Source organism: Penaeus monodon, chromosome 9 (assembly GCF_015228065.2).
Source record: "Penaeus monodon isolate SGIC_2016 chromosome 9, NSTDA_Pmon_1, whole genome shotgun sequence".
Classification (NCBI taxonomy): domain Eukaryota; kingdom Metazoa; phylum Arthropoda; class Malacostraca; order Decapoda; family Penaeidae; genus Penaeus; species Penaeus monodon.
This window is the reverse complement of record NC_051394.1, coordinates 42,493,215-42,505,714: the sequence shown is the minus strand read 5'-3', so window position 1 is coordinate 42,505,714 and position 12,500 is coordinate 42,493,215. Positions and strand designations below refer to the sequence as shown.

Below are 12,500 nucleotides of genomic sequence, written 5' to 3'. Positions count from 1 at the left end.
AGTATTACTACTACTAATATTATTATTAACATTATTATTATAATAATATTATTATCATTATCATTACCATTATAATTGATATCATCCTTATTTTTTATTTTCATAATTATTATTTTCTTAATAATTATTGCTATAATTATAATTATTATCAATATTGTTATTAAAATCATTATTAATATTGTTATTATTATTATTATTATTATGATTATGATTATTATTATTATTACTGTTATTGTTGTTGTTATTAGTAGTAGAAGTCATTATTACTATTATTAATGTTATTAATATTAATGTTTTTTATTATCATTATGATTATTATCATTATTGTTATTATTATTATTATTATTATCATCATCATCATCATCATCATCATCATCATCATCATCATCATCATCATCATCATCATCATCATCATCATCATCATCATTATTACTAGTAGTAGCAGTAGTAGTATCAACATCATTATTATTGTTGTTGTTATTATCATCATCATCATTTTTTTTTTTTATAATAATTATTATTGTTGTTGTTGTTGTTATGCAAAAGTTTCCTTAGATCTGCTAATTAAAATCAAACACCGAGTCACTACCAACGACCTAAGGTGATTGAAGTTTGAGGCAATGGAATATCAACAAAAACATGTGCTGTTTAAGAATATTTTTTGGACTTCTTCTAATTTTGGATTTCCCGGTATTTGTTCAAGAAACTTACCAGTACCTTTCTTTATAAGGCCAAGTGTTCCAATAACAACAGGCAAAGTTTTGGTTTTTAAATGCCACATCTTTTCCACCTCTATTTCCAGGTCTTTATACTTTGATATCTTCTCGAACTCTTTCGTTGGGACGTTTCTGTCTGAAGAGATGCTCATATCTATAAACAGGCAGGTGTTGTTTATTTTGTCTTTGATGATGATATCTGGACGATTCGCTTGTATAGTATTGCTACGCCAGTGGGTCTTTGTCTCTGTGCGAAACATTGTTAACATGAAAAGGATGACCTGGGCATGTGTTAACATGAAGGGACCTGGGCAAACATGATGCAACTGGCTGCGAGCGGAGGAGCGGAGGAACAAGCCAAGAGAGACGCGGTTGGGTGCTGCTCCTGTGAAGACCTCGTGTGTGCCCTTGTGACCTGATATACTTTGTGATGCCCTGTTATAAGCTGTATTGTGCAATGTGACATACTGGTTTTCCCCCTGTATTGTGCCTATAGAAAAGTGTACGGGTAAATAACTTGTGTAAATAAAGGAAAGACTGTCATTTTGTGTTTATTTCGTGCCCTACCTCGCCACTTGGCGTTTCCCCTCGTGGTGTTCTGGGACGCTGTGGTGCTTGGTGCCTCTTGGAACTGTTCAGTGTTCACGACCCTGTGGATAGCACGCCGTGTGCCTAGCCTGCCTTGTGTTGGTGGCTGAGAGACGAGGCGGTCAGCATAACAGTATGATCTGTGTGAATTGGAAAGTTCCACAAGATTGAAGCATCTTTACCTTCAGTAACTGGCTCTGGATGGTGTTTGTACCATTTATCTTGCATTCTGATAGAAAAGTGTTTGCAGATCTTCCAATGCAGGTACTTGTCTACTCTGTCGTGTCGATTTTTGTACTCATTCAGTGTTAATATTGAGAAACCAGACACAAGGTGATCAATCGTCTCAACCTTGTCTTCACAAAACCTACATTTTGGGTCAGTCCATTGTGCAAGAATAAAACCCTCTGTTTCCCCTTTAAGTCCAGAGCTTCTAAGCCACTGATTGGTCGCGGTTTCATCTATATCAGCGTGTTTGCTTCGAGTTGCAAATTGTCCGTGGAGAGGCTTTTCATGCCACCTAGATTCAAGTTTTTCTTGTTCGACCTTCTTCGCTTTTTGTTTTCTATGTTTAGCAGCCAATGTTGGTGACATATGTTCGATGTTTTCGCTCTCAGAACTTAATTCCTGAGAAAACTTATCTGATTCCTTTACTACCGAGTGTGACCTTTTGGAGTTTTCATGTACTCTAACTAATTGAAGCATCCAATTGTTGGTTAGATCTAAGTATAAGAGACCAATCGTTGTTGTTTTGTACGATAATTCCAACTGCATCATCCCCCTATCTCCTTTACTTCTAGGGACGTACAGACGGTCTACGTCTGATTTAGGGTGATACATTCTGTTGCATGTCAATTGATTCCAAATTTTGGTGTCAAATTGTTTGAGTTCACTTAAGTTCCAGTCTATCTATATATAAAACTATATGTAACCACATGTATTGCAAGAGTATTGATTGCTGTTAGTTTGTTCTTCGAGTTTAATTCCGTTTTCAGGATTGACCTTACTCTTTTGATGCATTCTGTACGTATTTTTTTCTTCATCTACGATTGTTGTATACCATCTCCTTCGTTTACTCCTAGATATTTATAGGTTTCTTCCTGATCCAATTGCTTTATTACAGTATCAACACTTAACTCTATATTGTCAGATGTAACTAGTTTTCCTTGCTTAAAGGTTGCTTTAGCACACTTATCGAGACCAAACTTCATATTTATGTCATCACTAAAATCTTTTACGGTTTTCAGCAACCCTTCCAGTTCATCATTCTGAGCGTAAAGTTTCAAGTCATCCATATAGAAAAGATGATTGATCTTGTCCATGATTTTATATCCATACCCTGTGTTGTTAAGAAGTTGGGAGAGTGGGATAAGTGCCATACAAAATAAAAGAGGGGAAAAAGAGTCGCCCTGGAAGATTCCACATCTGATTCGCATGTCGTTTGAAATAAGAATACCGTTTACGTGGCTGAGAGTAAGATTCGTCTCCCATAATGTCATGCTGCTTCGAAGAAAGTTGATTAAGACAGGAGAGACTTTGAGAATTTCTAAAGATTTTAAGATCCAAGAGTGTGGGACACTGTCAAAGGCTTTTTTTATAGTCGATCCAAGCAGTACTTAGATGTCTGTGTTTAGTGTGAGCATTTTCGAGAATCATTTTATTTATGAGCAGTTCATCTTTACATCCGTATGATCCTCTGCAACACCCTTTTTGTTCGTTGGGAAAAATATTTTGTCCTTCCATGTGTATGTAGGTTTTTTCAGTTAAGATTGAAGTAAGTAATTTATAGGAAGTTGATAAGCATGTAATGGGTCTGTAATTTTTTGGGTTATCTGTTTCGTTACTTTTGGCCAAGAGATAAGTAGTCCCTTGACATAACCATTTAGGTGTTAAGTTAGGTTCTATCATAATTGAGTTAAAATTAGATGTTAATTTGGCATGTGCTGAAGAAAGAGTAAGCCAAAAAAAATTGGGATCTAGTCAACCCCAGGTGATTTCCATTCATGGGACTTTTTTTTAGTGCATTTTGAATTTCTTCAGTTGTAATATTTTCCCATTTTTGTTCGGGAATATCCCTAGTGCTATTCTCAAAATCTCGTATCCATGCGTTTTCATTGAATTATTTATCTTTTCCCCAGATGTTCCCAGACCTTTTCTTCAGATGGTATAGCTTCTACAAAAGTTGTTTCTTTTCCTATTTCGCGGCAAAACTTCTTTGCGTCAGTCTCGAACATTTTATTCTGCCTGAAGAACTTTTAGCGCTTGTCATATATCTACGTAACCTTTGTGCCTTAACTTGGAGTTTTTGTTTCAGCTCTTCTTTAATCGTTGGTATTTATTCTTTGGAAAGTATTTTGTATTTTCCTTTTACTTTTCTCGATTGCTTCCCATTATCTTTTTGTAGTTCGTCTAATATAGATATTTCCCTTTTAAAGTTTTCTATTTCCTTCTTAATTTTCACTTGCCACTTAGCTTTGCAAGGCTTCTGTTTTGTTTTCTTCTTTCTTAACTTAATGCCACATTTTGCTTGGAGGACTCTTCCTGTTGCGTATATTAGTTCGTTTAATTCAGTTATTCTAACGCCTTGTCACCTATGTTTAATATATTTTTATATTTATGGGTATGTCTAATTTTTAATAGTGTCTCTCTTTTACTCATTTCGGTCTTCTTCTTCTTCTTCTTCTTATTATTATTATTATTGTTGTTGTTGTTGTTATTAGTAGTAGCAGTAGCAGTAGCAGTAGTAGTATCAACATCATTATTATTGTTGTTGTTATCATGATCATTATCATTATCATTATTATTATTATAATTATTGTTGTTGTTATTATTATTATTATTATTATTATTAATTATTATTATTAGTAGTAGTGATAATATTATTATCATTATCATCATTTTATCAATATTGTAATATTATCATCATAGTAATTATTATTATTATTATTATTATTATTATTATTATTATCATTATTATTATTATTGTTGTTTTGTTGTTGTTGTTATTATTATTATTATTATTATTATTATTATTATTATTGTTATTATCATTATTATCATTATTAATATCATCATCATAACTTTCATTGTTATTATTATCTTGTTTCCAATATTAGCATTTCTGTCTTATTTTCAGCATTGTTGCTATTATAATTTTCATTATCATTTTTATGTTCATAATTTTTGCTCTCATTATCATCATTATTATCATTCTTGCTTTGTTATTGCTGTTATTATTATCAGTATTATTATTATTATGATTATTGTTATCATTAATGATGATAATAATGATAATGATAATAATAATAATAATGATAATGATAACATTATTATTATTAATAATATTTATATTATTTTTATTATTCCTTTTATCATTATTATCATCATTTTCATCATTATCATTATCATCAGCATTACTGTTATTATTGTTATTATTATGATGATCATGATCATTTTTATTATTATTATTATTATTATTATTATTATTATTATTATTATCATTATTATAATTTCATTGATAATAATATTATTATTGTCATTATTATTATTATTTCTATTATTATTATTATTATTATTATTATTATTATTATTATTATAAAACTTTAAATCTGCCAATTAAAATCAAACACCGAGTCACTACCAGCGACCTAGGGTGATTGAAGTTTGAGGCAATGGAACACCAACAAAAACATGCACGTAACTTTTGCAGCAGATTTTCCGAGTGCATAGCAAAGCAGTACATTACCTCATTATATTCTTCCCTTGTCCATTTAAGTCTTATCGTTGTTATTATAATAATTATAATTTCTATTATTATGACTACTTTTATTATTATTATCATTTTCTATTATATTTTTACTTGTGTGTTGCATTCATCAGCATCGTTATTAATGATATTGTTATTATTATTATTATATTGTTATTAATATCATTATTACCATTATTGTCATTATTATCAATATTATTTTTATCATCACTATTATCATTATTATTCTTGGACTACGCCATTATTATTATTATCTATATATTTTCGTGAACATAATTATCATAATTACTTTTACAATCAGCTTCATCAACGTGATCATCTTCCTGATCATCGTAATATTTTTTATTCATTATCATTCACTGTATCAACGGTGCTACTGTTTCAAACGATAGCTTTTCTTGCAAAATTAACTGCAATACCTTTAATCGAAAGACCGAAGATTATTGTGGTAATATTAGATATTTGAAATATCAAAGAAAGATAATGATTCAGATTAATGACAGATAGAAATAGAAGTTAAATATAAAATGTGAACTTTCTTATCGCCCACATTCTTTGTTCGAATTCTTGATTTATAGCTTTGCTTATTTAACACTTTTTAATTTTTTACGAGTCATTAGATGATTAGGTGGACTGAGATTAAAATATATTAAAGTTAAGACACAAATACCTATCAAGAATGTTTAAAAGATATCAGATTATAGTTCATATATGTCATTAAATTCTATAATAAAGCCAAACTAATACGATCGAAGAAAAAAATATGCACATTTACATCTGATGTAAAGTTCATTTTTATTTCAGTTTTGTAATTTTATTCTTATCATTAATCATCATTATCCTTATAAAAGTGAACAATAAAAATTGGAACAGTTAGAATGAGACGTGTTTCAGCTAAAATGTTCTGTGTTACAACGTTCACTCCATCTCGAATGCAGTCGGACGTAAACATCGGAGTCTGCGACCAGGATTTTGGGCGATTCTCGACCATTTTATCTTTTCAAATTTCTTCCCGGTGTTCCCTGGGCCATGGAGGCTGCAGGAACGAGCACAGGGAGGAACACTAGATATATGATGGAGGGTGTTGGTGCGAGAGTCATTCGAGGTCCTGACTGGAAATGGGGAAAACAGGTAAAGAAATCTGTCTGATCTGAGAGCTGCAAGAACAAGACATCTTACAGGCTGTACAGTTATACACAAGCCTGCGATCACATTTGTTATGTACTTTCGTATTGAATTACTTTTGCCAATTCTGTAAACGTTGGCTGGGGGGGAATATATACTGGTATCTGTCAAGATGGGTTGTTCAGGACTAATGATTTTTAAAAGAATTCCTAATTTTGTTGAGATGACGTTTGTGTATGGTGGTGTTATGATTTAAAAAAACTTATTAGTCGACAGTGCCTGTTAAGAATACTAAGTAACATGAAATGTTAAAGGTGAAAATACATTGTAAATGTTATTTTTATATAATCATTTAATAAAGAAAGGTGAATATTTTTCTCTTGGTAAAACCTAGCATTCATCTCAGCATTTCAATAAGTATTAACTATAGTTTTGAGGAAAAAGTTATCAACATGAAATTTACCAAAAGTAATAATGATTAAATAATACTAACTGTGTAAATAGGCAAGGCTTTGCAATGTAAAGAAATTACAAGGTATATTGTTGAAAAAAGTTTGAGAAATGTATCCAGCATTTTTTCCTTATATGTTGTTATATGAATAATATGATTTTCACTATTTCAACGTGGATGAAGAGTTTTAGCACAACATAACTCACTCCCACTATTTATTATGTGCATATGCTGTTGACTGTAGTAAAGTCGTGAAGTATGGGCTTCATTTATTTTTTTTTTTAGATTAAGCAAGGCAAATCATAGGGAGCATAATTTAAGTTTCTCTCTTAGACATTTTTCTATCAGATGTTTTCTTCTTTGGTTTAGTTGTAGATTGAAAATTAGAAGTAATTTTATATGTTAGATAAATATTAAAATTAAAAAACATGGTAAATATTTAATAGATAGCATTAATGAAAAATGCATGATTATTATGCATAGATCAGTAATGAATGTGCAGATGTCCTGTAAATATATATCAGTAATAGTGCTTACTTTATATGACAGTGAAAAAAAATTGCACACATAAGCAAAGGAATAAACCACATCCTTAATGTACAGATCACCATAGAGATTGCTATATTAGTATTTTATCATATCATTTCTAGGAGAGGGACAGTTGTGATATCACAACCTACATTTGCAAAGATAATTTATGCAGGGTTACTGTGGTTGGAAGTTATTTGCTGCAACTCGAGATAAGATTAGACTTAGTAGTTTTAGCACAACATAACTCACTCCCACTATTTATTATGTGCATATGCTGTTGACTGTCGTAAAGTAGTGAAGTATGGGCTTCATTTATTTTTTTTTTTAGATTAAGCAAGGCAAATCATAGGGAGCATAATTTAAGTTTCTCTCATAGACATTTTTCTATCAGATGTTTTTCTTCTTTGGTTTAGTTGTAGATTGAAAATTAGAAGTAATTTTATATGTTAGATAAATGTTAAAATTTTAGAACATGGTAAATATTTAATAGATAGCATTAATGGAAAATACATGATTATTATGCATAGGTTAGTAATGAATGTGCAGATGTCTTGTAAATATACATCAGTAATAGCACTTACTTTATATGACAGTGAAAAAAAATTGCACACACAAGCAAAGGAATAAACCACATCCTTAATGTACAGATCACCATAGAGATTGCTATATTAGTATTTTATCATATCATTTCTAGGAGAGGGACAGTTGTGATATCACAACCTACATTTGCAAAGATAGTTTATGCAGGGTTACTGTGGTTGGAAGTTATTTGCTGCAACTCGAGATAAGATTAGACTTAGTAGTAGGAGGTGTATGGGGACTCTGTGCTTTAGTTTTCTTGATTTCTGATGTTATTTGCCTGTGTAAAATATTTCAAATATCAGTGAATGTAGGTTTTCCCTAGATTTTTCCTGTTGTAGTACCATCATATGTACCTATATACTAAAATTAGAATTGTGTCCAGTTTACTGCTATATACTGCCCACTAGACAGTGTGTCAAGAATATTTGCATGGTATTAAATTTACTGAAAGAAACTGACTACTTGGTAACTTCACCTGCTGATTCCATACATAATGAGACTCCATATTATCTCTAGGTAGTCTACAATTCTGTGCAATAACAACAGTAAGTAATATTGTGTTACTTGTTTCATTTTTAAATATTTTTGTATTATTCATATTTATATGACAAACCCCTGTGTTGCCAGTTACACTGGTAGGAATAAGATCATGAGTATGGAAACAGAGTCTAGCCATGGCTCATGGATAATACAATCCATTTACTGGTGGAAATAATGCTAGAGCCTAGACACTTCAAAAGCTTTATAAATTCATGATGCGTTATTCCTGTCACCCTGGCCTTCATCCAAATTTTTTACAATGGCAATTTCCATTACCCCATCCCTCAGCCATATTTTTCCATGACATGACAGTCATGTGACCTGGATCCATTAGGGTAGATAAAAGAAAATGAGGTAAAGCAAATAGTAGAAATAAAAGTCTGAACTGAAAATAATTTAGATAAAACTCTATCAACAAAAGAAAAAATTGTGGAAGGTCATGAGGTTGCTGACTGGTCTCCTGGTAAAAAACAATATGAATGAAACATTAATAATAATAATAATAATAATAATAATAATAATAATAATAATAATAATAATAATAATAATAATAATAATAATAATAATAATAACAAAGAAAGAAAGAAGAAGAAAGAAAGAAAAGAAAGAAAGAAAGAAAGAAAGAAAGAAAGAAAGAAAAGAAAGAAAGAAAGAAAGAAAGAAAGAAAGAAAGAAAGAAAGAAAGAAAGAAAGAAAGAAAGAAAGAAAGAAAGAAAGAAAGAAAGAAAGAAAGGAAGGAAGGAAGAAGAAGGAAAAACACCTCTATACATATATCTACAAGCTAATAGATATATGTGTATACCAGGGTTAGGTTCATGAATTCCCTGACCAATAAGATAGAAATACTCAGTCTTGGGCCACAGCCAGGGCTGGAATAAAGCTTGTTGGTATCCACTACAATAGAATGCATGAACTTAGGGATTCAGACTTGTGAAGGTGCATGGCAAACCAGTGTGGCTGGTCGAGGACAATGGTAGAAGATTATTCCTAGCAACAAGGGATATATATTTTTTAACGAGATTGAAGTAGGAATTAGCTAATCTTTCTTTCTCAAGAGAAGGAGTACGTGAGAGTCAGTGTTGGAAATTGGTTTACCTTTCTCTTTGGAGCTGTCATGGTTCACAGATTGTACATTCTACTTTTGTTTACTGATGGAAATAATATAAAAGCCCACTGAGTCTAATCACCCTCCAAGAACTTTGTGCGTTCATGACAAGTCATTCCCATCACCCTAACCTTTATAAAAATGTTCATAAAGGCATATTCCCACCATTAACCCTCAGCTAAATTTTTTCATGATGTGATCATGTGAATCAGAGTTATTATATCTAATATAAAATTAATGACAGTGGCTGGAATTGTAAGTACAACCTATGTAGCGAAGCTTGCTCTATGAGATAACAATAGGCCTAGAGCAAAAGAAAAATGTTGAAAATGCTTCTGCTCTATGTCATTTTTGTAGTAGATGCATTAGTGAGACACCCACAGTATATGATAACTAATATAGCATTTGTATTAATCTTCGAATCAGAAAATATATAATTAAAGCAGTAAATTTACAAGGATTTAGGAATCAAATGTGTTACTTTATATTCTAAGGAGTCCAACCAATAGGCTTAACACTGTTATAAAGGAAATGTGATTCATGTAAATTAGGCAATAGCATTTATATGATTTAATTATATTTTCCTGTTTATGTATCTCATGATGCTTGTCTTTACAGGATGGTGGGGAAGGCCATGTAGGCACTGTAAGAAATTTTGAATCGCCAGAAGAAGTTGTTGTTGTTTGGGATAATGGAACAGCGGCAAACTACAGATGTGCTGGTGCTTATGACCTTCGTGTACTCGACTCAGCTCCAACTGGTGAGGGAGAATGTTTGCAGATATATTTGTTATTGTTATGGAAATGAGTAATTATATGTATGTATTTTAAGTTGTCTAGTGTTTCTTATATCTAACATATATAATAAAATACCTGTATTTCCATATTTTTATTATGTTTCCTATATTCTTTGTGACATATATTTTTATTTTTTTACAGGAGTTAAACATGAAGGAACTATGTGTGATACATGTCGACAGCAACCAATATTTGGTATAAGATGGAAATGTGCAGAGTGTAGCAATTATGACCTATGTTCTGTTTGTTACCACAGTGACAAGCATAGCCCAAGACACCGATTTTATCGTATTACTACAATTGGCTGTGAAAGGTAACTTTTTCATTCTAGATGCTTTGATAAGATCATGGAAATGTCTGGGAAAAAGGCTTTAGCTATGTCATTGGACTTTCATTAAAACTGTTTTTACTCCACAAATATTTGTTGTTTTTAAGGCATAGTATAAGCAGTAATTCAGTTTTACCATTTTTCCTTATTAAAGGGTGCACAGTTCATTTTTTATTTCCCTTTTTCTTCATAAGTGTTTTTGGCTTTTTTGCCATTTTCCAATGCCTATATTAGTTGTTTGATTTGCTTTATCCAGCTGACTCCATATCATCTAGGTAGTCCATAACTCAGTGCAATAATGATAACAATAAGTAACATTTTGTTATAGGTGTCATTTTAATTTTCTTTTGTAATATTCAACTTTCTGTAATACAACCTGTGCCACTGGTCATGGCGGCTATGTTAAGATCCTGAGCATGGAAGCAGTGTCCTCCCTAGAGTCAACACTTTTCCAGTCATGGCTCAAGGACAGTACATTCCACTCTTGTTTATCAATGGAGATAATGCAAAAGCCCCTCCAAAATGCCAAATGAGTCTAATCACTCTCCAAGAACTTTGTGCACTTGTGGCGAGTCATTCCCTTCAACCTGGCCTTCAGCCCAAATTCTCACTACGCAAGTTTGCATCACCCCGGCTCGCAGCCAAATTTTCCCATAACAGCATGTTCGTGTCACAATCCCCGCAAGCCAAATTTTTTCATGACATGATGGTCACATCATCTGGATCAATAAAAAAACTTGAGCAAAGATCAAGAAAAAGGGGTAAACAGGTTAGTCAGGAAGGCCTTGTATTTGGCTCCTTTGTGACAAAGTGCTTTTAGAGCCATCTGTGTGAAACAAAATAGATAAACTAAAATGACAATTTGACAGGCCATGTTTATATGTACCTTTCTGGCATATGATATTTGTTTTCCTTGCTGTGAAGGTTTGGAGTTTTAAGACTCTGATGCCACTATTTGTCAAGCTAAAACCTTCCAAAGCCCTTGTTTTCCAGTTAACTAATAAAAATCAGCTTGTCCCTAAAATCAAAGATAAGGGGGAATTTGTCTTTGTCAATGCATTTCTGATTATTGGCTCCTTTGCATTACCTATGAAATTTACTCAACCACACTGGCTAGTGCACTCCATTATTTTCTAGCATCAATGATTTAATGCTGATATCTTATGATAGATTAGTGTCAGATATATTTTTGATTTGTCAAACATAATTTCTGATAATACTGTTGCAATCCTAAAGCAACAATACAAAAAATGTTCTTATGGTTTGTATGACAGCTTACTAGAACATTAATTATTCATATGTTTTTTTTAACATATATTTTATAAATCATGTATCAGTGAGAATTTAATTTTTGTTAATGAGTGCAAATTAGTGTTTGTCCTACTTTTACTAATTTGCAAACACATGTAATAGTGATAAAATCTGTTGTTGGTATTATTATCAATAGTTATTATTTATTTATTTATTTATTTTTATTAATTTATTTATTTTTTGTTTATTTATTATTAATTAATTAATTAATTAATTTATTTTTTATCATTATTAATTTTTTTTTACATAGAGAAATATTGGCAGTCCATTATTGTAAACAAATATGATTATGATAATGTGTATTTGAAAATGCATTTGAGCTACCACCATCTGTTGATTGAGTTGGCGCTCATTACTTACTTTATCTAATATTACTCTGCAGAGTATTATTAGAGCCAAGACGGAAAAGCAAAAAGATAGGAATACGAGGAATCTTCCCTGGTGCAAGAGTAGTGCGAGGAGTGGATTGGCAGTGGGAAGACCAGGATGGAGGGAATGGACGACGAGGAAAGGTTTCTGAGATTCAGGACTGGTCGGCGGCGTCCCCTAGATCAGCTGCTTATGTCATATGGGATAATGGGGCTAAGAATCTGTATCGTGTTGGCTTTGAGGGAATGGTAAGGATTGCATATGGAAATGGTAAGATTTTCTTTTTCATCA

General features: G+C 31.8%; 1 protein-coding gene across 2 annotated transcripts in view; it reads left to right on the top strand.

The window, feature by feature from the left end:
* Window positions 1-5,992: 5,992 nt before the first annotated feature.
* LOC119577174 (E3 ubiquitin-protein ligase mib1-like) overlaps window positions 5,993-12,500 on the top strand; it is a 30,665-nt gene continuing 24,157 nt past the window's right edge. For both annotated transcript variants that reach the window (XM_037924889.1, XM_037924888.1), the window contains exons 1-4: window positions 5,993-6,201; window positions 10,023-10,164; window positions 10,343-10,514; window positions 12,223-12,457. In XM_037924889.1, coding sequence (XP_037780817.1) covers window positions 6,100-6,201; window positions 10,023-10,164; window positions 10,343-10,514; window positions 12,223-12,457 — 651 coding nt within the window. In that variant the 5' untranslated portion in view covers window positions 5,993-6,099. The remainder of the gene's footprint in view (window positions 6,202-10,022; window positions 10,165-10,342; window positions 10,515-12,222; window positions 12,458-12,500) is intronic.